Here is a 25,549-nt window from a genome sequence, read left to right on the forward strand (position 1 = left end):
TGTCAATCAGCGCTCGGGCGGCAGCCCCCCGCGCAGGGGCTCGGCGATGCCAGCCTTCGCGACAGGCGGCAGTGGTGGCGGCGGCGGCGACGACGGCGGCCGCGGCACAGACAGCCACCCTTCCACGCGCGCGCACTCGGGCAGAGCCGGCGGGCGGGCGGCAGAGGCACCCTCGGAGCCCGGCGCCGGGCGCGGAGGGGGCGTGCGACCCGGGACCTGCCCAGAGGCGCAGAATGGAGGAGGAGATGCAGCCGGCGGAAGAGGGGCCCAGCGTCCCCAAAATCTACAAGCAGCGCAGCCCCTACAGCGTCCTCAAGACATTCCCCAGCAAGAGACCGGCGCTGGCCAAGCGCTACGAGCGACCCACCCTGGTGGAGCTGCCGCACGTGCGGCCGCCCCCGCCGGCCTTCGCGCCGCAAGCCGCGGTCTCCATCAGCAGCAGCGAGCCGCCGCCGCCACCGCAGCAGTTCCAGGCGCAGAGCTCTTACCCACCCGGGCCCGGCCGGGCCGCCGCCGCCGCCTCGTCGTCGTCTCCGTCCTGCACGCCCGTCACGTCCCAGGGCCACCTGAGGACCCCAGCGCCGCCGCCCGCGGCCCCCGCCGCGTCGTCGTCCTCATCTTTCGCCGCCGTCGTCAGGTACGGCTCGGGCCCGGCGGCAGCCGCCGCGGGCAGCAGCAGCGCGGGCGGCAACGGCGCCAGCCTGGAGCTCAGCGCAGGTACCAACTCTCGGGAGCAACTTTCCGTCCCGCCACGGGTTGGGGGAGGGGTGGGACCCGGGAAGGAGAAAGCGGGGACCGAGGACAGCCTCCCGCGCGCCCTGCCCAGCGGGGTGGGTGGGGGGTGGGAGGGGAGAGCGGGAGGCTCCCAGAGCCGGCTGAGGGAGCGTCGGGGCGTCCGAGCGCACCCCCAAGGCCTCTACGCACCGGCAGCAACTTCTGGAGGTTCCCCGCCGCCGCGTCCGGGGCTTCCGATGGCGCGCGCGCCTCTTAACAGGTGGCTCCGCCGCTAGCGTCCCGCTCGGCGCCCGGGGAGCGCGGCAGGGGCGATCGGCGGGGCGGGGGCGGCGCGCAGGCGGGGAGTGGGGGCGGGACACCGTGGGGTGACAGCGGCGGCGGCGCGGGGAGAAGCGGTCGCTACTCTGGCGGTTCTCGGGGACGCCCTCCCTTTCTCCTCCGCTGCTTCACTTTCTCCTTCTGCTTCTTCCCTTTATCTGCCTCTCTCCTCCATTTGTTCTTCCTTCTCTGGTTCTCTTTTTCTCGCTCACTCTGTCGCGGTCACGCGGCTGGCCCTAGGGCTGCTTTCCTGCTTTTTCCCGGCGAGCGCGCGCTGTCTCTGCCTCTCCCTGGCCCCCTTTCCCCGGCCACCCCAGAGTCCCCGCCGGTGTGTGCAGGACGCGGGGCTCCTCTGCATCAGCCGCGCGGGTGGAACTGGCGCTCGCCCCGGCGGCCGCGACTTAAGGGACGGAGACCTCCCGCCCCTCCCCCCAGCCCCGGGAACCCCGGGCGCTTTGGGCCCCGCCGGGTGGGCGCTGCTGCACCGCGGGGTCCCGGTCCCCTTAGAAATGACTGCCTTTCGGGGAGCATCCACCCCAGGGTACGCGACTCCTGAGAAAAGCCGGCTCTCCAGCCCAGCGGCGGGGAGGGCGACGGGCTGGTGGAGAGGTCACAGCCTGGGGCCTGCGCCCAAGTGTGCTCTCTGCTCCTCTTGGACTCGCAGCCGCGTGTATCCCGCCGCTCAGAACGAAAAGTTCTTGCTCAGGCCTTTTACGGCACTTTGGAGCCCCCCAAATCCTGCATATCAGTGAATCCACGGCTTCCTTTATTCCTAATGAAAATAGGAGCATTGTCTTGAAATGCGTTATAGATGCCTAAGCTCATGTTCTGTTGTTTGTCAGTATTTTGACACAAGAAGGATTGGTTTTGAGAAAGAAAAGCTAATTACAGGTTATAGTGAAGACTTGCTCTGTCACATCCCTCACTGGCTGGGAGATGTTGGCGAGGTTTTTATGTGGATGTCCTTATTGTTTGTGAGGTGTGGTTTTTTTTCCTGTATTTTAATTCCGCTGTGCTTTTATGTTCACTGTGAGGCTAGCCTACTTTCACTTTCCTCATTTTTCTTCTGTTTTTCCCCCCTTCTTAGTGAGGTTTGTGTGCTCTCTGGGCTTGGGGTCTGGTTTTCTTATATACTACTTCTTGTTCACTCCTTGTTTATTTCCTGGCTCTGCTTTATCTTCCTTTATCTTTACATTGTTCAGAAGTTTGGGTCCTTTTTCCACATTCTATATTTTGCTTACTCCTTTGCACAGCCTCAGTGTCACCGTGTTCATTGGGGTTTTCCCCCCTCTTTATCTGCCCAGTTCAGTCTTTAATCTCATCCTGCTTTCTCCTTTCAGTCTTTGCGGACTGTCTTTCGTTCTGTCTTCTGCTTTTTTCCATACAGTATAAATCTGCCCCTTCTCATTTCCATTTTCATCCGTAGTTTTAACCTTGCCTTTCCCTGCTATTTTTCCTATATTTCTTTCTTCTGCACCAGTCACTTGCTGTCCTTTCCATGGTGCTTTCTGCTCTGGCAGTTACCCCACTCTTTTATCCATAAGGAGTTTTTGCTGTTGTTGTTTCCTTCTTACCTTGTTCTGAATGTCCTCTTTTTCAGTGTTTCTTCTAACGTCCTGTTTAGTTTGTCTCTGTCCGCAGGTGGAAATCATATCACTGAATCTAAAGGAGTGGAAAGGGGCTTTTTGATGTCCCTCCAACTCCCTGTGTTTATTATTTCCTTTTATTTTCATTGCTGCTGCTGCCTTTTTTTTTTTTTTTTTAAGAGAGGTCATAGAGAGGTAGGCTAGATAGCCCCAAGACAGGATGCCATGTGCTTGTTGGAAAGATGGGAATTGAATGGTAGTTTTCTGCCATGCAGTGAGGAAAATGGTCAGGGGCAAAAAAAAAAAAAAAAGGCCATAGTACTAGACATCATGAATTGTGGTCATACTATTAATCATTGGGGGACAAAGCCATCTCTTAACAGGCACAGTGATGTGAGTGGCCATCAGAGGGACAGTCACCTGAAGAGCTGATTGGCTCTTTGAGGAACTAGTGGTTCCACTTTGAACCAATAAGCATGTGTGTACAGACAGCCATCCTAGCACACTGGGTGGGGTAGGGGTAGGGGTGGTGATTTGCTTGTTGTACCCTCACAACAGTGGTACTGCAGGGTCTCAGGCTACCTCGTAAACTGAAAATAGTCAAAATGTCGATGAGATGAAATGAGTCAAGGATGGAAGAGACATAACTGAGTGTCCAGAGAAAATGCAGTGAAAAGATGAAAGGGTTGAAGTGAACCTTATTTGCCATTAAGGGCCATAAACCATTGAGAGGAGAAATACATGATTAAAATAGATTTTTCAACATTCTTGTAAAATCTCCTGAAGAGTATAATTTTCCTTAAAAGCGGTAATATGCCATGGTTCTAAAAGCATATTTTTCCTCTGTGGGAGGCTTAGAGTTAAAACCCACGTAGATCTTGATATGCAGCCTAAATTTGGCATCAGGAAATGGGAAATTGCATCTTTAAGCAGAGTACAATCAAAAATGAATTACAATAAATCCTATATAATTGCATAGGTCATTCTCTTTAATGAGATTTTATTAACCTGACTGTCAAGCTTTTGAGTCAGGCAGATATTTTATCTTCTTCAACTGATAAAAGTGTCAGCTATAAACCACCACATAAATATTCATAAATCTACACATCTGCGGCAGCCTATCAGCATCATTCTTTTGGACATTAAAAGCATTCTAATTACTTTCTGTCTAGCAGAGCTGAAATGCTGCCTGTTATAGTATGTGCTTGGCAGGCATGATTGCTTTTGTTTGCCATCACAAATAGCAGCATCTTATTTTATATACCGATGGTCCAGAAAATATTCAGGGATTGACTGAGCAGGATGAATATTAGGAAGCACCATCTGGTTTTGATAGCACTGAGTATATTAACTCATCTGTTAATTTTTGACACATCATTGATTTATTTATTTAGAAAAATTGCCTCCTGTTTTGCTGTGTTGATATTTGCCATTAGGAAAAAAAAAATTGGATGGCATTTTTTTGAAAGACATACAGTAGTTCATTGATTTAAGACAGGGCTGATGCTTCCAAAGATGCTTTCATTTTCTAACTTCTATTTTCTATGCCACGAAGTCCTCTCATAAAAAGAAGTTATATTAATGTTTTAAGGAAATTATCTATTTTGAACTAGTTGCAAATCCTTTGATAGATGTAATATATGGATACATGGTAGTATAGGTCACAAAAATTTTTTTTCTGCCTCTGCATTTTTAGTATTAATATATTTCACCCTTTGTGGGCTAAAATCGAAAGATTACCACTAACTGACTACTGTGATCTCCTTCATAGAAACAGAATACTCTTGGGGGTCTGCTGTGATGGGCAAATTCCATTCAAGGCTTTACTTACAAAGAAGGATGTTAAAGTAGGGAGCCTGTGTTTCATTGCTGAATTCCCATCCCTCTTCTTCACTTATCAGATTTAGGATGGATTAAACCACTTAAATTCTGAAGAAATTCTAGAAATGAAGTTTTTAATTACAAAAATAACACGGGTTCGGATTCTGGAATCAGACTGGGCACAATTTGCAACATGATATTAGATCCCGATAGATTGCACAATAAAGCAAAATAAATTAGAGAGATGTGGTCATTTTAGAGTGCTTTGTGATTGTGATTTATTAACATTTTACGGTGTTTAATTTTAAAGAAGTTAGGGATAAACTAGGTTGTTTTAAAGCCTCTCTATAAACTGTTGACTTTGTACTTCCTTGCCATCACTTGACTGGAACATTCTGTGCCTAACGGGGGGAAAGAGTTTAAAAATTTCAAAATACATGTTCACACTTTGCTCAGTTAAGAATCGTGGATCAGTGGCCATTCAATCGTGTTCATATGAAAACAGAACTTTTCTCCATTTCTTAGCAATAATGGGCATTGCACTGTACTCGTGTTCTAATTATATTCTGTATGGAAAGCTGAAGCACTGCTGGCTGCGATGTGTGTTAAGTGTAAAGATTTGCCATTTCCCACCAAGTATAATAGTAATATTTTTCATCATACTCTTCAATGTATTGACATAAAATACTATTCAAATATAAGGTAGTGAAAAGAAGAGAATACAGCTTTAGGGCTACAGCTGGCATTTTTACATATATTAGTTCTGAGAACAAATTCAGAATGAAGCATTTGAAAAAACTGCAGGCAAAAACCGTTTTATGATTGTAACTATTCTCTGATATTCTGAGTGCACTTTAATACATTATCTTCATAATGTAGTATATTGCATAATGATTTTTTTCTCAGCATATTACGAGTTGATCCTTCAGTTAAGAAAACAAATCATGCTTGTCTCTACATCAGATTTTTTTTCCCTTAAAATCTATACCCTAACGTGATTTATCAACATGATTAAAACAACTGAGCTCCTTAGGACATTGGACAGCTACATTCGAGCAGTTCTTTCTAGGCAATTCTCTTTTAGCCTTTCCTTTCATATTTTGTTCCTTTCATCAGGGTTATGTTATAGGTGTATAGGCTGTAAATCACCTGGGACTATTCTGATTAAAATGCGAACAGTAAATACAACTTTAGATCTAGAATGGGATTATAGGATTAAATGAATGAAAACTGCTGGTGTGCTAGAATTGAGAATCGCCAATCAATATTGTCCTTTGATTTTACTAATAAAAGAACAAAAAGCCAGGAGTAAAGAAATGAGAATGCAGCATCTTAAACCTCCCCACTTGTATGGTTCAACTGTTTACTTTCTTGTTTATTCGGTTTTGGTCATTGTAAGATATAACACCCAACTCTTTGAAGTCTTTCTCCATTAAGTTTTGGTTCAAATCATGAGCTCAGTTATTCCTTTCCACCTGGCTGGGGGCAGAGTCATCATCACTTCCAGTGTTCGGTGTGCGAAATATCCTTCCCATATCCACATCCCTTTTTCTCCAAGGCAGCAAGCCGACTTTATCTTGGCTGCTACTTCAGCCAAGTTCCCAGCCCATCAATCAGCTCTAGCCTAAAACTATACCTGGCATCTAGTTCTTTCTTTAGTACTCAAAATAATCGTGTAAAAAATAGGCCTGTGCCTAATATTTGTGAGATTCAGGGTAAGGGTACAAATGCTGTAAACTAAGATACTCTATTTATTTATAAGAGTCCCCACATGTATTCAGTAAATATTTCTAGAGATTCTGTGCTGGCTCTCAAACCCCAGTCCACTCATGGAATATACAGTCTATAAATCTCTCCTGAACTGAAAAGAACTGGCCTCTGTGTTCTGACTTGTCATTTTTCCTGAGAGATTTAGGAATGGGAGCATTTTATAGATTTGGGAGATGTGAGAGGTGCTTCCTATATGCTCTGGGCTTTATGTATATTCTTATTAAATAAGTGAAATAGGAGGCTTGTACCCCCTTCCCCTGATATCTTAGTTACTTCAGGAAGAATAGTAAGAAAAAACAAAGCAGAGGCTGAAGTACCACCTGGGGGTTTCTGAAGGTTGGTTTGCTGGTCATCATCCTGGGTTTTCTAGAGAAATCAATTTCTTAATCACAGCTATTTAGCTTGTTGTCCCCATAGAAGCCCTCAAGCATCTCACCACTTTTCACTTTTCAAGGTTTTTTTTTTCCCTCAGAAAAAAATACAGCTAGTCAGCATTTCCAGAGACAGCAAGTGACTAGTTACATTTCTGTCATAAACAACGGATATCGTCACTTAGAACCTACAATATTTTGTTTGTTGCCATTATTCCGCGTAGGGTGGGAGAGGAAATGAGAGGTACCCTGATAGCTCTATATAAGCCCTAAAAAAGCTATCTGTCTCTCTGTGGGTATTTATTGATATAAATAGCGCGTTCTGGTTGGTGGTCCAGAAAGAAGACAGTGTTCTTGTGACGTTTACATTTAGGGTGAATTTTCAAGCCCCTTAGACTGACAACATTAAATCACATTTTCACCACATTGGGTTTTCTCTTTCCTTCTTTTTGGAGTGAACTGATTGTTTTCTCTTTGCTTTTTGCTTTCCACTGATTGACAGTTAATATGCTTTAGAATACACTTGTGGAAACTAACTGGCACCCTCAGCACATACCATTTAAGAGATTTGGTGGGAGAAGCCCTGAGAAGAGGCGCTATTGCTTTTCAGATGGTGCTGCTATAGATCAAGCTAAACGTTGGCCTTGACAAGAAATCTAAGTTAGCAGATAAAGTAAAAGAATGGTGAACACAGATGTTGGATGACACGGTCTTGCTTCGGGGCTCCTCATTATTTGCCTTGCAGGCCCACTCTTTATTTTACCTTAGACGTTTAGTGAGCTCTTCCAAAAGACTTATCGTTCTTCTCCATTTTGCATCTGGGAGCAACGTACTCTCAGCAGGGATTGTATCAGCTGATTAATAGCAAGGGCATGAGGGCACTCCAGAAATAGACGCAAGGATTGCTGTAAGCCCTCCTGTCAATGGGGAGTTGAGTCTGCAGGGCTGCCTCGATTCATTAGAGTGAGGATATTAACGAAGCCAAAGGTGTGAGTTCAGACCTGTGCAGGCCGGTTAATAACCACGGAGAGGGAGTCTCTATCCGGTGCCCCCATCTCGCAGTCCAGCCATCTCCCAGAGTCAAGTTAGGGGGTGGCTCATCAGGCACCCCACCAAGTCACAGAGCAGCCGGAAGCTATGCATCCTATTAGAAGTGGATGCACCATGTCACCTGTGTGTGTAGCAGAGAGTAGGAGTCCATGTTTTTGACATTTTTTAATGTTAAACTCTAGATCGAGGACCCTACTTGTCCCTTGTCTTGGCTGGCAGTCTCTGACGTGTCTTCTCTTGTATTTCAGAGAGTCGTATGATCTTGGACGCCTTTGCTCAACAATGCAGCCGAGTCCTTAGCCTCTTAAATTGTGGAGGAAAGCTTCTGGACTCCAGCCGTTCTCAATCCATGATTTCTTGCGTAAAGCAGGAAGGCTCAAGTTACACTGAAAGACAGGAGCAGTGCCCTGTTGGCAAAGGGGTCCACAGTCAGACCTCAGACGGTGTAGACATAGAGATGCAATATATGCAAAGGAAACAACAGACTTCTGCCTTCTTGAGGGTTTTCACTGACTCCCTACAAAATTACCTGCTCTCCGGGAGCTTTCCGACTGCAAACACCTCCTCCGTCAGTGAGTATGGCCACCTGGCGGACGTGGATCCTCTAGCAACGTCCCCCGTGCACACACTAGGTGGCTGGACCTCCCCAGCGACATCCGAATCCCACGGTCACCCATCCTCTTCTACGCTGCCTGAGGAAGAAGAGGAGGAGGAAGAGGAGGGCTACTGTCCTCGATGCCAAGAGCTGGAGCAGGAGGTGGTTTCACTGCAACAAGAAAACGAAGAGCTCAGAAGAAAGTTAGAGAGCATCCCAGGTACCCTGCCCTGTTCCTTGCAAGCCACCTGCAACTCATTCCTTTCCAGTGTCCCATCTGCGTGTATGTATGCACGCGTGCATGTATGTGTGGCTTTTTGTTGTTGTTTGGGCCGGCGATGTAAAAGAGTTAGAAAAACAGGCATGCACAGTTTTAGCCTACCAGTGCCAAACAGAAATTTCAAGATGAGCCACTAGCCTTGTCCTGTATTTAAGCCACAGTCTTCGGGGGTGTAGGCCTGAAAACTATGGTCCAATTAAAAGATGTCTCCACTGATACGAAAGTGATTCCTAGATGTAGCGCAATGAGATTGAAATAGGCCAGGTTCTGTGAGCTTGAATTTTCTTCAAAAAGTGACCCTGTTCCTTTAAAATGGCTTTTGTATCTTTAAAGACTTTGATATATGTGTTTTATTAGTCCATGATAGAAATTAAAATGAAATGATACCTACAGAGGCAGGGCTCAGAGGACAAATGGTCTCTTCCATTCCACTAACTTCTCCCCTTTCTTGTTAAGTTTCAATAGGCATGGTCTCTTTTTAGCATGCAAACTCCCCCTTAAAGTTAATATGCAACTGTAAACTAAAAGGAATAGCTCAAAGGCAGACCGGTTATTAAGCTGGTCACAAACTAGCTGTGCTCCTGGCTAAACGTGAGTCACTTTGCCGCCTCGCAGAGACGCTAGACCTGCAGAGTAGTGAAGTCACCTTTATGGCAAGATCTTCTCTGGGTTGCAAAGCCATTTTTTTTCCCTATTTGGAAAGCTCCTGATTTTGCCTATATCTTTGAGGTCATTCCTGCATGTCTGTGGCTTATAAAAGACATTAAGACCTTTTTAATCATGCAGCCCATTGATAAAAATTTTTGAGCATGTATCTACCAATGTACACATTCATTGGTTATTTACATACATATATCTGCATACTAATATGTTCAAAATAAAGCATACATGACATATTTAAAATTTCTAAGGCTGATCCATAAATAGAAATAGAAATTATGTTCTTCTCCTAACTCGGTGTCTTTGCACCACCCAATTTGGCAGCTGATGTAAAAAGAAGGAAGTGTTGAAGAAAGTTACCCATTTGCTTATTAGAATTGCCAAATCAGAAATTTATTTTCCTTCTGTCCTTTCATTTAAGAGAATTGCCCAAATAGAGCTGAGGTCTGGCTCAGAATGTTTTGGAATTAGATTGAGTGCAGTTGTGGGAGAGAAGCAAGAGGTGAAGCAAATCCATTCTCTGTTGTTACGTTTGAGCCCTGGGGTTAGATGCAGAGTCTTGGCATTGTCCCTGCCAGGCCGGATCTGACTGCAGCAGAGAGACTGGCAGGACCCAGAAGAATGCAGTGGAACCAGAGCGCTACTGGTTTCTCCAAGTCAAAGAGATATGGGTGCAGCTGACACACTGGGATTTTACAACTTGCACAGTTTCATAAATTATGTGAACTATTGGTTTTACTGCCAAAAGGGTATGTTGCATCTTACTCCCCACTCCTCTTTCATTAGGGGAGAAGATAGTGTCCTGGAGATCAGCCAACTGCAGATCCTTGCATCAGCCATTCAGAGCTGTGGGGAAGAGTTTCAGAGTGCAAGGACAGGTGACACAAATGTCCAGAGTATTATTGCCTAATTCCTAATCGTAAATATTTGGTGAGCCGTCTGTCCTTGGTAAACTTACCAAGCAAATTTGGGGTTCACTCCGCCTCTTGTTTCCTAAATCCGTACAGATGAAATGTCTGTGTCAGGGATAACTCATTGCTGGCCTGCCACTAATCATTGTCCTTCTCTGCTTCCCAGAAAGACGAAAATGCTGCAATTTCTTGAGTCCTCTTGATGGTCAGACATTGAATGACAGTTGTTGAAATTAGGCTAATGATCACCACTGTTACTGTAAACATTCCACCACTGTTACTGTAAAGAGTCCCCTCCATGAACTTGAACCAATTCTATGCGGAGAGCCATGATAGCTTTAAATAATCCATACTGAAATTCAGCTATATAGAGGAAACTCAGTTTGTCAATTATGAATAGAAAAAAAATAGTGTGAAATGCAGGAAAGATTAGCCATTTGTGATTACTTAACTCCTGGATTCATTACCTAGGGATACCTTAGTATTGGGCGTCAGGTTGAAAGTGCCCCTCGAGATGAAAGACTTGAATCAAAGAGAGACATAACTGCCCTCTTGCCCTCCTCACCTCCCAACCTCCATCTTTGGCTAAACAACAAACCAGCCTGTGGGTGATCACCCAGGAATCCACTTTGGCATTCTACGAGCTGTGCCTTTGGTGTGGGCAGGGCCGAGGGGGAATCTGTTACTTTTATCCATATGAAGAAAAGTACAGCAATAATACTCTGGTTTTGTACATGACAAGAATATTTTGCAAGCAGTAACTTTCCTGTGAGATTTAGGATCGATTTTCCCTAAGCAGTATCCGTGCTTCCCAATGATCCCAGTAGGCCTCTGTTATCCTAGAGGCCATACATTTCCATGGAAGGACCTGGGGCTTTCTTCCTGTAGAATCTGCCCGTGTGTTGTACGATCACTCTTCTTACAGCCGAGCAGGGTGGATGAGTACAAAGGGGAGAGGAACGTGCAGCAGTTAGCAGAGGAAATAAGGTGAACAAGATGATGGGGGCACCTGCAGTGGGTCAGTCCGGGGGCAGTGTTCCTCAGGCACTTCCCTCTCTCTCCAGAGTCAGGCTGTTGAGCAACTCGGAGATTCCAGTTTCTTTCTTTTTTTTTCCCCCCCTTAAATAAAGCATTTATATCTGGGAGCAGTTCTTGAACTGAGAGTTCAAAAGAAATGAGCCTATTAGTCTACAGGAAAAAATGCTTTCACTTGGGTAGCTGTAAAAGGGGGAAAGGAAGGTGACAGCCCTCACCGAAAGGAGGGACCGGGGAGGGGTATTCTTTCTGGCACCACCCGAGAGGGCCTTTGTTTATTGTATTATTTGTGAAACATTCAACAAAGTCTTATTGATTATCAACTACAGGCAAACAAGGGGCTTCTAGAAAGTGCTGTCTAACTTACTTTCCAGAGTTATCTGCAGATGTAGGCAATTAAATATTTTATCCCAGGAAATAGCATTAGCACATTTTCTTTTGCATTAGATTATCACACTAGAAAATAGAAAGTCTGTTTAAAAGTTTAAATTTTTTAAAAGAAAGTGAAAATAGGTTAAAAGAAGAAAAAGTCACAAAAGGAAGACATTTGGATCAGGAATACAAAGAGCTGAGAGGTTATTAAAAGAAGAATGGTAGGGCTTCCCTGGTGGCGCAGTGGTTGAGAGTCCGCCTGCCGATGCAGGGGACACGGGTTCGTGCCCCGGTCCGGGAAGATCCCACATGCCGCGGAGCGGCTGGGCCCGTGAGCCATGGCCGCTGAGCCTGCGCGTCCGGAGCCTGTGCTCCGCAACGGGAGAGGCCACAACAGTGAGAGGCCCGCGTACCATAAAAAAAAAAAAAGAAGAAGAAGAATGGTGATGGGCATACTTCTCTATGGAGAAGATGTCAGGTTAGAGTAGTCACATTTATTCAGAAAGCTTAGAGTCAGCACTGGGTGAAGAGAACTCATAAGGGAGGGTGGGTATAAAATACCATATTTCATCTAATGTAAGCCCCCATTGAATGTAAGACACACCAATACTTTATGTTCCACTAAGGAAGAAGAAAAAACACTGCAAATCGTAATTGCACATTATAATTATCTTTGAACACCAAGTTCAGAGATTTAAAAATATGATAAAATGTGGGTGTTAGAAATATAAAATACTGTATGGTAACTAAAAAATCACTTCCAGGGCTCCCCTGGTGGCGCAGTGGTTGAGAGTACGCCTGCCGATGCAGGGGACACGGGTTCGTGCCCCGGTCAGGGAAGATCCCACATGCCGCAGAGCGGCTGGGCCCGTGAGCCATGGCCGCTGAGCCTGCGCGTCCGGAGCCTGTGCTCCGCAACGGGAGAGGCCACAACAGTGAGAGGCCCGCGTATCGCAAAAAAAAAAAAAAAATTCCTTGAAGTTTTCTAAGTGCCAAATATAGAGAAGATACATTTATTGTTGATATTAGTAAAGAACTTTCTACTTTCTAAAAAGTACATCTATGATCATCTCAATTTATCTTCATAACTCCAAACAAAAATTAATATTCCCATTTTACAGACAAAGAGGGTGCAACCTGGACAGGTAAAGTCTGTGGCAGACCTCAGATTAGAATCGAAGCCTCTTGACTCCAGAGCTACTTTATTACCCTCTTCCACCCTCAAAATGTAGGCGATTCTCGTTATTCACAGTCGTTCTATTCTGTAAGCTGTGAGCACTGAATCAGCAAGGCATTACTCTGAGGGGAAATACAGACCTCGGTTCCCGAGAGCCTCTGGTTGCAACATTTTCGTCAATCACAAAACATCGTTTTAAGTATGTTTTTGTTTAACGAGCCCTTATTTAATATATAGTATTAGTTGGTTAACACTGAATTCACAGCCAGCAACGCTGTGACTCAAGCCTGAACAAAGCTTATCTAACACACATTTTCCCCTTGAAGCACATCACAGCCTTGCGCTCAGGAACACTTAGACACCACTTCAACTCTCCGTTTGGGGCTCCTTTTAAACAGCGAAATCACCGAGCAGAAAAGGTACAAAAATGCAAAAACCATGGCACTAAACAGAACATGAAAAGAACCCTTGTTATCGTATGAGGGCTGAAACGAGCAGGCCAAGTGTTACCTTGTTCAACCTCAGCTGGGGGTGTGTGATTCCAGAAATTCAGATTTCTCAGTGACCAGCCAAAGTCCGCAGTGACCACAAGAGCACCCCAAATACAGATTTGACCGTTACAAATACATTTTAGCGAGTAGACAAATTTGCAGGTCCAGAACCTGCAAATAATGAGGATCAACTGTACTAACTCAGGAGGCTACAAACTAGAGAATTAACCTTGGATTACGTACAAAGTGCTGGTCCTAGGTAAGGATATTCTACGTACGAAGATTTTAAAAAGATAAATCGGTGTCTGTTTTTGGATAACTAGTTTTGTAAGAACAAAAAGCCCTTGGAGTAAGTGGTGTCGCAGTGCCAGTGCTCTCCCGTGCTCGTGCCAGCCTCCAGCCCACGTGCCCAGAAGTGCCTGTGGGAGAAGGCTCAGGTCGACTTCTGGTCCCGAGAAACACATTGATCGTGCTTAACGTGCGCGTTCTAAGGAGAATAAATGTTCTGAGTAAAAAACTAGAGCGAGTGATAGGAACAGAGAGCAATAAAGGATTGAGTTCTTTTACTCAGAATTTGGTAGAAGTAAGCACGACTATTAGCGGTAGCTGTGAGACTGAGGGACACAGAACAGCGTGGGCTGAAGAAAATGGCCCTGGAGTCAAACCTGGGTTTGGATTTCTGCTCCTGCCACTTGCTATCTGTGGTTTTAGGCAACTTACTTAACCATTCTGAGCCTCGGTTTCCCCTTTCTGTAAGGTGAGGTTAATAATACTGGAATGCTGGAAGTATTAAGTTCATTAAGTAGCAACCAAGTGCCTGCTAGGTGTTCCAGGAAGCACTCAACAAAGAGCAACCTTAAGAAACAGAGAGGCGGGACCTTCCCTGGTGGCGCAGTGGTTGAGAGTCCGCCTGCCGATGCAGGGGACACGGGTTCGTGCCCCGGTCCGGGAAGATCCCACATGCCACGGAGCGGCTGGGCCCGTGAGCCATGGCCACTGAGCCTGCGCGTCCAGAGCCTGCGATCCGCGACGGGAGAGGCCACAACAGTGAGAGGCCTGCGTACCGCAAAAAAAAAAAAAAAAAAAAGAAACAGGGACGTGGTCCTGTGGCTGATCATACAGAAATCTTAAGTGGTTTTCTCAGATTGTTGCTGGTAGTCTTACCTTGTAAAAAGGTCAGCATTCAGTTAGTTACCCAGGTTGGGAGCCGCAGTTCCATCCATAACCATCTCTCTCCCTCCTTGATGTCAGCCTCCTCTCCTCTGGATTCTACCTCGTACATACCCACCGGTATGGGGTCCTCCCTCCTCTCCCCATTGCTTTCATCCAGGCCTGTTTCACCATATGGACTCTTGCAATAGCCACTCAACTCCCCCAGACGCCAGGCTCTGCCAACTGAAAAGGCCCACGTCACCCACTGCTGAAAAGCCTCTATTGGCCCATGGAGTAAATTCCAGCCCCCTCAGTGTGGCATGTGATATCCTTCACTGCCTGAGTCTTCCTGTTCATTTTTGGAGACTCGCCCCTTAGTTCCCACCATACACCGAGTGTTCCAACCCCTCTGGACAATTTGTGATTCCTGAGCCGCCGTGCACTTGCTTCTGGTCTTCCCTTAACTCCTGCTGTCCTTCCAACATATCCTCCTTTTCCCCACTCGAGAAACTCCTACTCAGCCATCAGTACCCAGGTCAGGTGACACCCCTCCATAACAAGCCCCTCCCCCAGTTTCCCGGCAGAATTAACCACTTGCTGTAGTACATCATGCTTGCTTCTGTTGAAGTCTGCATCAGGGCCAGTTTTTACTCTCTGTGTGTCTGTCTCTTCTGGGGTCTTAATACGAGGAGAGGCAGGCTGTGTAAGGTCCTTGAGGATAGAGACTAAGTCACAGTCATCCTCATAACCCCGATTCCCAGCCCAGTGTCAAGCACGTTCTGTCGTAGCAGCTACACACGTCAATTAAATTAAACAGAGACAGGACATTGTGATAATCAAGAGAATTACCATGCGTCTGTAGGCTGAGTAACACTTAAAGCTCATTGTTTATTTCTAGACATTGAGGAACTTACACTTTACGGAGACGATATGAATAGGACTCTTGAAATAAGCACACAGATGGCATGGTCGTCAGAGGACAGTAAACAATTTCAATCTCCCTATAAAATTGTATGTGGTATACTTTGAGGTAAATGTTTTGAGTCTTTAAAAAACAATTATAGGGCTCCCCTGGTGGCGCAGTGGTTGAGAATCTGCCTGCTAATGCAGGGGACATGGGTTTGAGCCCTGGTCTGGGAGGATCCCACATGCCGCGGAGCAACTAGGCCCGTGAGCCACAACTACTGAGCCTGCACGTCTGGAGCCTGTTCCCCGCAACAAGAGACGGCGCGATAGTGAGAGGCCCGCGCACCGCGATGAAGAGTGGCCCCCGCATGCCACAACTAGAGAAAGCCCTCTCACAGAAACGAAGACCCAACACAGCCAAAAATAAATACATTAATTAATAAACTCCTACCCCCAACATCTTCTTAAAAAAAACATCAATTATATAGCAAAGTAGATTAAATAATGCTTGAGGAGCAAGAAGAGAAACTGATCAAGGTGTTAATGCAATGATCTGCCAGGAAAATTAGGTACTCGAGACCCAAGCACCCTTAATATAGGCAAAAACAGAATCAGAGCAGTTCTCCTTGGAAGGCACTTACTTAAGAGTCTCCCAGACAGTACAGCCTCCAACTGCGCAGAGTCAATTCAGTAGCTAAGTCTAACTGGCCTTCGGCCTTATGCCCAGATACCACCCACAGGACCCACTTCCCTTCAGGAGAGCCTTACAGCCAGTAAAGTCACATGAAATTCCACTTTCTTCCAGTGCATGTGCATCGGCTGGCCTCGCTCAGGGCTTAGCACTGCTGCCTAAATACTGGGGGTGTAGAGATGGGAGAGTCGTCCTCCAAGCCCTTCCAGGGCTACACAGGCAACACTGAAGGTCGTATATAGCAAAGGAAGGGGAGATAACAGTCATGTAGACATTCTTCAAACAACTTCTAAGTAGTTATAATCCATGCCCACTTTAGAAATTTTTTTAAACTGGTTTTTACAAGGATGATAAAGGATAAAGGTAATAATAACTGCCCTAATTCTGTTACCAAAATATAATCATTTTAAATTATTAACACTTTGGTTTATTTCTTTCCAATCTCTTCTCTGTGCACGTAATTATTTTTAACATGGTTGAGGTCACACTGAATATTCAGTTTTGTAAGCGTTTTTGTGCTTCACTTAAGCACTTTTTCCCTAAACATATGTAAAGTATGGATAAAGTATCAGAAGAAGTCTCATTCAAATCTTAGTCAGTGAGTATTTACAAATTTTACTAAAACTTCCAAACTAAATTCAGAGTAATACCTCTCACATGTCACTTGGAAAAGCAGTGACATATACACAGTTGCATTGCTGCTACCGAGGTCCTTCTTTTCAGCAATGTGTAGAAGGGACTCACGCACAGAAGTTAAATGGAGTCCCAAAGGCCACACAGTTAATGAAAAGCCAGAACTCAACAGCAAACTTGTTTCCTGTCTCCGTTAGCTTCTCAAGGCTTCTGCTTTTTTCCTGTAATCCGTGCCCATTGCCAGAAGATACATTCTCACTCACTGTGGCATCAGCAAAGTGGGTTAGACTGTTTGTTTGTGGAACTCTAGTAATGTGGGAAATTATTGTTTGTCATTCAGTTAACTTGCTCAAACTTTTTGGTGAACACTGCATACCCTAGCAGAAATGGTGTGGTTTAGAAAGTGGATTTTCTAGCTCTCAGTGACTCAGAGTCTCTACTCAGCCATACCCAGGGTGAAAGTGTCTGTCAGAACATAGAACTGTTGGCCAGTAAGTGCACCCCTTAAAAGGAACTTGGGCAAGGTCTGGCAGAATTATAAATAAAACACAGGGTTTAGTTACATCAGGGTGGGCTCTAAAGTGGGTTAGTCTTTTAATAGGATGATGAAATTAGAGGTACTTGACAGGTTTTATTAAACTTTGGTTTAATAAAAGTCCTACTTCAAACTGATAACACACGTGCCTTCTTTTTGTTGAAGGCACAATCTTGTGGTTGTCCCGAAAATGCTTCTTTAATTTGAAGAATATATTCAAATGACTATACAAGAGTGACCTATGACACAGGTCTGTAAGACACAAGTCTATAAGGATGTTATTTAAGAAAATATTTTTTGGCAAGAAGAAAAATTTCCTAACCTACTTCTACTTCTTATCATTCAAATTCTTCAAAAGGATGGTGATGTAGTTTTTGATTTATGTTGCAATGTGATGTCACCTGAAAAACCCAGAGCTGTTAGCAGGAGATAAAGATAATTTCAGTTTGCTCTCAAAAAAGTGCTGAGAAAAATGAAGTGAAGAAGGCTCAGTGGTGATACTTTAAAATTAGGGTTTAGGTTAAATATTTATTATTTTCTTCAATGTGACAAAAACATCTTAAGAAAACACACAGCCAAGACAGATGATGGCAATAATTCGTATCCGTTAGGTTATTTACTAAGTTACCAAGACCTTTAAAAGCAATCAGTTAATACTCTGGAAAGGGCTCTAATATAAATCTTAAAATATAAGAATTATTTATGCAATGGTACAAAAAAAATGTCAGGCTCTATGTTGGGTTAACATCTGTTCAGTTTTATTGTGATTATTCAGTGATTCTGTAAGACTGTGCCTCACAAAATATAGTGCAACAGTTAATGAAATACATAATAACCGAATCTGAATTGGACCAGATCTGGTGAGTTTCTGGAGAGGGGAGGAGTGAGACACTTACCAGAAAAACTACGTGTGTCTGTGTCAGGAAGCAGGTCTAAAGTGCATGGCTTACTGCTTTACTGAAGAACTAGCAATGAATGGCACTACAAATGAACATTATATCATTGATCCAAAACCAGTGAAACATTAGTTTTCAGTACTTTAATTTTAAAAAGTACCGTCGGGTGCTAATGTTACAACTTGAGTCAAAGAAGACATGTCTCTTCTGTGAGTTCAGTGTGATATCATTATTATTAACCCAAATTCATCTTAAAGTAGGTTTGACTTAAAAGTTTTCAGTGAGCTGTGCTGAGCCTAAAAATTCTCCCCGAACCATAGCATCTGTTCTATATTTACAAACTGAAATAACTACAGATGTCAAATGAGAGAAGATTCTACTTCCTTTAGAAAATGAGTCTTTTTTTTTTAGAAGTTTGCATCAAAAATCTTTTTAAACCTTAAAGCTTTTTATTTTCCCAGTACAAAATAGCTAATGTGCAATTGTTGCGATTTCTTCTACCCAGTGCCCTGCCAGACGGTTTTAGACTACCTGAAGACGTTGCTTCAGCACTACAACCAGCTTGTGATCCCACAGCCAGCCGACCAGCCGGCCGAGGTAGGTCTCATTCCATTTGGAATTTCCTTAAGATGAAGCATCCTGGTAGTTTACCCATGTATATATATACCAAAACACATTGGCTAGCAAAATACATGTTTGACTCTGAGGTTTATGGGTGGGTATATATCCTGTGGAGAAAGATCATGCATCGTGAAGATTCAGCTCTGTACTCTGAGGGGGAGAAAAAGAAATAGTTTAAACCCTGCGGGCAAGTCTCCCCCCATTCTTTTGGCACAGAGAACCCACCTGTCGTTCCCTCAGGCAGAGCCAGTGTTTGTTCCAAGTCTTCCCACCCTGAAAATCAGCCCTCCTTTGATTCTCCCTCCATCCCTCAGTGATTATCTTTTCTTTCTCCTTCCATCACCCGAAGCATCCTATCGGCACCTTCATCCTACACCACGACACATCCCGCTCCTTGAAGGTTGGGCCCAGGTCTCATCCCCATTGGCATCCCCAGTGCGTGTCATCGAAGGCATTTGCTGAATGGGGGCCTCATCCTTCTCTGTGATTAAACACTTGAAAGACTGGTGTATATTCATTGCTCCACTCTCAGTCCTCCTTTGCCCTCCCCTGCCTCCGTAATCCGGCTCCACCTCCACGACACAGCGAATGGTCTGCAAGAGCCCCCCCAGCCTGCTACTCTCCCAGTTGTCCAGTCCAGGGGCCCATTTTCCAGCCCTCGTCATCCACAGGGCCTCACCCCTCCTCCAGCTGCTCCCTTTCTCTGGGCCTTTGTGTCAGGACTCTCTTGTGGTTCCCCGTCTCTTTCTTATTAAGCTTTAAGGAGTTTTCCAACCACCGTTCTCTGGACTTTGGCCTTTCATCTCTCCACTGCCTTTCTCTGCTCAGTTACGCTCTCTCTGAACATCAACCATGTGTGGATTTACGTGTCCCAAATTTAGATCTAGACCCCAGTCCCCAGGACTCGACTCCAGACCATTGTGTCCTACTGCCTGACCAGTGGAACTCACGATGCCTCCTCTGAATACCCATCATTACTCCTGTTTCCTCTTCAATAAAAGCAGCACCAACCCTGGGCAGAAACTTCCGAGGCATCACGGACTCTTCCTCTTCCTCATTCCTGACAGTCACATTGAACAGCCTCTTGTCTGTAGTTCATTCTCAGTCACATGTCACCTGGGCTGTCGCAGTAGATTCTTTCTTCTCCGTGCTCCACACTGGAAAGTTATTTTTCTAAAATACAGATCCAAAATAAATGTCACATGCTTAAAATCCTTTGCTCCCTAAAATAGGGTCCACATTTTATTTTTTTTTAACCGACCCCTCTTTTAAACCCAAAGTCTTTCCAATCATTTTCTTTCCTTTTTTTTTTTTTAATTTATTTATTTTATTTGGTTGTGCCGGGTCTTAGCTGCAGCAGGTGGGCTCCTTAGTTGTAGCTTGTGGGCTCCTTAGCTGCAGCATGCATGTGGGATCTAGTTCCCTGACCAGGGATCGAACCCAGGCCCCCTGCATTGGGAGCTTGGAGTCCTACCCACTGCGCCACCAGGGAAGTCCTGGGTCCACATTTTTTAACTTGACATTTCTGTTATACAAAAAGCACATCTGAAAAGCCCACTTCTTCCAGAAGCTCTTCCTGATTGCCACACCCCTCTGTGCTCAGAGAGCACATTGTTCGTGAGACTAAATCAGAACTTACTTATAAGTTAATATACACCTCCGTCTTCCATCTGGATATGACTCTATGAAGACATTAAATAAGTGCTGTTCAAATTGGTTTGTTCAAAGTGACTTGACAATAGGTCAGAGTTGGTATAGGTCACCAATACCCTTTTGGCGGCTAATATGAAGAGAATTCTATAAAAATATACAAATAAGGGAAATATCTACATTTCCTCCAGATAGGACTATTTAAAACTTTATTACCCATCATCATCATTATTACTATATAATTTTTATTGTCATTTCAGGCAAATGAGCATCTTCTCAGTAGTATTATTTAATCATATTTGATTTCTATTAGCTGTGCTGAAACAGCATGGGTAACCTCATCCACAACACAGAGCGGTCTGAGTTGTTTGGGGCTATAAATGAGTTTCTCTCTTTCTCCTTCTTCCTTCCTTCCTTCCTCTCTCCCTCTTTCCCTTTCTTTATTTCTTGAAAATGGCCTCCAAATGGTATTTCTACATTTTGGAAGAGCTGTTGAGCTCTTCTGTAGGAGTAGATGCTTTCAAGCTTGGAGAGGGCACCTTCCCTGGATTGCCAGCTCTCTCATCTCAAGTACCTCCCATCTTGAAATAGCCTCAGCTCTTGCTTTAGGGGCAACTCTGAATTTGGGGACAGGGTTCCCAGCTGTGCCTTTTGACTTGTGAGACTTTGGGAGAGGATTTAACCTTCTTGGCCAAACAGCCATGGGCATCCTGGCTTGCCAGATGAGCTCACACACCCGAGGAAAAGCTGTTTTTAAAACATACAGTGGGGCTTCCCTGGTGGCGCAGTGGTTGAGAGTCCACCTGCCGATGCAGGGGACGCGGGTTCGTGCCCCGGTCTGGGAAGATCCCACGTACCGCGGAGCGGCTGGGCCCGTGAGCCATGGCCGCTGAGCCTGTGCGTCCGGAGCCTGTGCTCCGCAACGGGAGAGGCCACAGCAGTGAGAGGCCCGCGTACCACAAAAAAAAAAAAAAAAAAAAAAAGAAAAGTAAGAACTCTTCATTGAAGCCGCCGGTATTGAGTGTCTGCTCCGTGCCAGCCGCGGTAGTATTTACTGCATCAGTCACCCACCCGATGGATGTTCGTTGCACCTAGTATATGTCAGGCACTGTTCTTCCTTGCTATCTGCCTCCTCCTCCCCCCAGCCACAACCTTCTGTTCCTTATCTTTGTGGAGGACACCCCCGTTGCACCTGGGAATCATCTTCACTCCTCAGTCCCCCGTACCCTGGCTCAGTGGATTGGTTGCCTGACCACCTTGGTTTTACATCTCTCATCCTCACTTCTCCATCGGCACTGCCCATCACTCCAGTCGTCCCTCCATCTCTCCCCTCCTGCCGTGAAACAGCAGCCTGGGCTGAAGGACCCTTCGGAACCTCTGGGCTGCTGCCCATCTTTTGATCATACATAGTACACAGAGCCAAGGGTTGGTTTATGCTCCCGAGTACTCGTATTTTAAACCCATGATATAATTTAGTTCTTCCCGTGTTATAGATGGGGAAACTCTCGTCCAACAAGTTAAAGTAATTTGCTCAAGAAACAACAAATAAAACCCAGAACCAAGATTTAGTTCAAACCCAGGCTGACTCTAAATTCAAACCACAAACCACCTCCCTCAGCTGCTTCCCTTAAAAAGGACACAAAGTCACACTCCTGCTATTTCAAGGGAGTTTGAATGCTGCGGTGATGAGTTTCCATGGGTATAATTCAGTCACAGTTTCATAGCCATACCTGCTGCCTCTTTCTTTCCTGTTGGCTCCTTTACCATTTGCCCTTCTCAGAGCTTAACTGAACAGAGCACTTTTTTAAATTAAAACCTATCAGTTCCAAATAGTGCCAAATTTATAACCTGTAGTAAATTTGCAGAGTTGTAAAACTGAGTGAGTTTCCCTTCTTTATTTTGTACACCTTAATTACTGGGGAAGAAGTACATTAAAGCTGAGATCATGGGTTAATTAATTTGTCCTGGACTGTAGAATTTTATGGACAACCAGAACTAAAATAATGGTCGTGTAGGTGCAATTGACTAAACATGGCTCATAAATGTTACAGAAATTCCTGTAATTAGTCCCAGTGCAACTATTTAGCCTGGGAATTTTATAGCAGACATAAATTATGAAGGTGAAAAGAAAAATTTTGAGTTGACATAGTGGCATTTGCAGAAGCTATAATTTGAGGAAACTTGTTTTGCATTATTATTAGTGATTATTTTTTTTTTGTTTCCACAATTCCCCCTCTTTAAAATTCACTTTTTAATGTTTCCACTGAAATACAATGGCTATCAGATATTAGGTGCATGAAACACAAAAAAATACCTTATGGAAGTAGCCCACCAGCATCATTTCCAAAAGTACTTAACCGCCAACCAAAGGATGAAGAGACCTGTTTGATCACACTCTTCAAAGTCATTTTTGCATATTTTAATAGATTGAAAAGGAAAGTTACAGGTTATATTTAAATAGTGTTCCCTGTCATTGGATCTTGACACATTTTAACCTACCTGTTAAAAAGCGAGTTATAAATAGCTCCTCTTTCAAAGGTGTTCATTATACCTCATTGGCTCTTGTTATAGAAAATGCAAATGTAATTTGAAAAGTGCCCCGTTCTGAGTGTGAGCAATTACTTGTGCTCTTCAGTACCTGGTTCATTGTCAGTATAGCCACTTGGTTAAAAAGCATGTTTGCCTTTGAAATGGAGATCGCCTGGGCTGCTGGCTGGCTGGCCGGCCAAGTAGGTAATGAGAAAATATTTCGCTTTTCCAGGGAAGCAAGCAGCTGTTGAACAACTATCCTGTCTACATAACGAGCAAACAGTGGGACGAGGCTGTAAATTCTTCAAAGAAAGACGGGAGGCGGCTCCTTCGATACCTCATCAGATTTGTTTTCACAACCGATGAGCTTAAGTACTCATGCGGCCTTGGGAAAAGGAAAAGGTCAGTGCAGTCAGGAGAGACAGGTCCTGAAAGACGCCCTCTGGATCCAGTTAAAGTAACATGCCTCCGAGGTACTGCATCCTTCCACTCAGTGTCCATCTGTGATCTCATTTCACCGCATTGGCTGTGGCTCCCCCGTGCAAGTGTTCAGCCTTTACTGTATTTTGGTTTCTTTCCGCTGAGACGTTATAGGCTTCATGTGGCCCATCTCCTTGGTATCAAGAAGTCCTTTAAAAATTCTTCGTTTGCTTTAGCGCTTAATGGCACATAGCACTGCATAGCACCTCATGTTTCACGCTTTAAGTTCAGATTTTCTTTGCTGCCCGGGAAGGCGACCTCTAGCAAAGCTGGAGCGCTGGGGAAAGCACAGAGGAAAAGAAGCCGAGGAGCCTCAAAAATTACCCCAATTTCATTTGCAGCCTATGACGCCCTCCCCCAATCTAGCTACCTTCTCAAGAATACTTGGCCCAACTCCTTAAATTTATTTAGAATCAATTTTCCTTAGGCCTAAAGTATTTCTCGCCCACTCAGATTTTATTCTGTTCGGTTTTTTTTAAAGTTTCTGTATTAAAAAATACTACTCAGACAATACCATTTCCTCAGCCTTAACAGCCGATTACTTTGTAGCTGATCCACACTACGGATAGGCCAGGCAGAGGGGAAGGAGGTGTATACGGTTGATTCAGTGGGTGCAAATAAATAAACACAGACAAGTGGAAACATTGTAGTGCCAACAAAAGCTCATTCACACCTGAAAAATCCATATCAAATAGCTCAAATGTTAACCTACACAGTTCAAGAGTGATTTTATTGGTTGGAAAGACAATAACGATTTACTCTGGACAGGGATCAAAATATTTCCTGGTGAAGAAATCACACTGAAAAACCTTATCACTGATAAGGCCTTAGTCATCAGAAGGGACACTCACTCCTACACCCCTCTGGGCCTGCCCACAGTGACGGTCAGCGTGCCTAAGGTGCCTGTGTAGTATTTGTTAGTAGCGGAGATCCCCAGACCCACCCTGAACTTCTGATTCAGCGGGTCTGGCGTGAAGACAGGGGAGGCACGCATTACTGCACCTCACGACCACCCCAGGTGATTGATGCTGGTGGCCTAGACTTGAGAAAACCACCTAGAATGAAAACACCAGCATTAACTCAGCACAGGTGTGCTGGAGCACCCCCTGTTGGCCAGTCTGAAAATTCTACTTACTCAGAGTGACTGGGTGATGGAAATTTCCAGGGGCTGTCTTAGCAAACTAGCCATAGTTTCCTTTATTCCCCAGCATCATCAGAGCAGACGGAGGCAGCAGAGGCAGTGGTGAGCTTGGGGGCTGTCCTGAGAGCCCGCTCCGCGAGTACTCTGGAAGTTGCCCTGAGACTTACAAGGGAATCAGGATAAGGGGCCCCAGTAAGGTATCCCTTTCCAGAAATCCTTGTTAAACAATTTATATTTTAACAAGCAAGTCAGTGAAACTGAGGGATTAATATACGTCTCAAAGCACTAGTGTCAATGCTGCGGGACCCACTGTGACACCGATGCAGCCCAGGCTGCCTGACCAGAATGTGCACTCTCCAGCAGGGAGAGCTGGGCAGGACCCACAGGCTTCCACCCGCCCATGGGTGGAGAATGCATAGGCAAGAACTGCTGATTGTGTCAGGGGCAGCTGGTTAGAGCATTTATGTCTGTCCCAAAGGCTGAAATCCTGGGACCTTCCTGTGACCTAAATGGGATTCCCTTCCTGCAGGTTTATGCTTGCTGACTCCCAGGGTGGACATCCTTGTGGTCAGCAAGATTAGAATGGCCAAGGAAGCCTCAGACAGTTGGACACTTGAGGGATGGAAAGCAGGGTGCTTCGGGGAATGAAATCAAATTCTAGGCTGGCCTGTCCCCAGGGTGGTTTGACCCCGGAAGGAAGGGGGGGTCAGTGATGTGAGGATGCTTCCTATCCGTGTAACAGAATGAGCTCTACTTTTAGCCTGTAGTAGTCTGGCACAACGTTAGGGGAAGTCCTGTTGCAGCAGCGGGCACTGAGGAGGGGGAGGGGGTGGGAGGTGTCACGGAGCAGCACGTTCTTAGAGGGGCGGGGCTGCAGCACCCTCAGCAGTTAGCCTTGACTTCCTCTCGTGGATACTTGGAGTCTTTCATTTCTTTGTGTTCATATGAGAGTGGGGAATCTGGATAGACAGAAACTACTTAAACAGTTATTGAATACTTCCTGAACACATGAGGTAGGGAACCTGAGGAAGACAGAGGAAGAGAAAACAGAATGCCTGAATTCTGGAGTTGATAGCCTGGCTGGAGATGATTTGAGGACATAATGAATAGACGTGAATGCAAAGAAAATAACAGGGAGAGGAC

At 45.1% G+C, this 25,549-nt stretch overlaps 1 protein-coding gene and 1 long non-coding RNA gene across 3 annotated transcripts in view; one reads left to right on the forward strand and one right to left on the reverse strand.

Moving 5' to 3' along the window:
- The window catches only part of LOC114902501, a 41,515-nt gene extending 40,921 nt beyond the window's left edge, over nt 1-594 (reverse strand). For both annotated transcript variants that reach the window (XR_003795516.1, XR_003795515.1), the window contains exon 1: nt 489-594. This is a non-coding gene — a long non-coding RNA (uncharacterized LOC114902501). The remainder of the gene's footprint in view (nt 1-488) is intronic.
- Nucleotides 1-23,385, forward strand: BEND4 (BEN domain containing 4). The gene is given in 5 exon segments (XM_029234751.1): nt 1-717; nt 7,900-8,466; nt 18,491-18,582; nt 23,018-23,280; nt 23,282-23,385. Coding segments are annotated over 5 exon segments (1,494 nt in total). The 5' UTR covers nt 1-233; the 3' UTR covers nt 23,370-23,385.
- Nucleotides 23,386-25,549: the final 2,164 nt, after the last annotated feature.

The sequence above is a fragment of the Monodon monoceros genome, unplaced genomic scaffold (assembly GCF_005190385.1).
Source record: "Monodon monoceros isolate NGI ecotype Baffin Bay Population unplaced genomic scaffold, NGI_Narwhal_1 Super_Scaffold_20, whole genome shotgun sequence".
Taxonomy (NCBI): Eukaryota; Metazoa; Chordata; class Mammalia; order Artiodactyla; family Monodontidae; genus Monodon; species Monodon monoceros.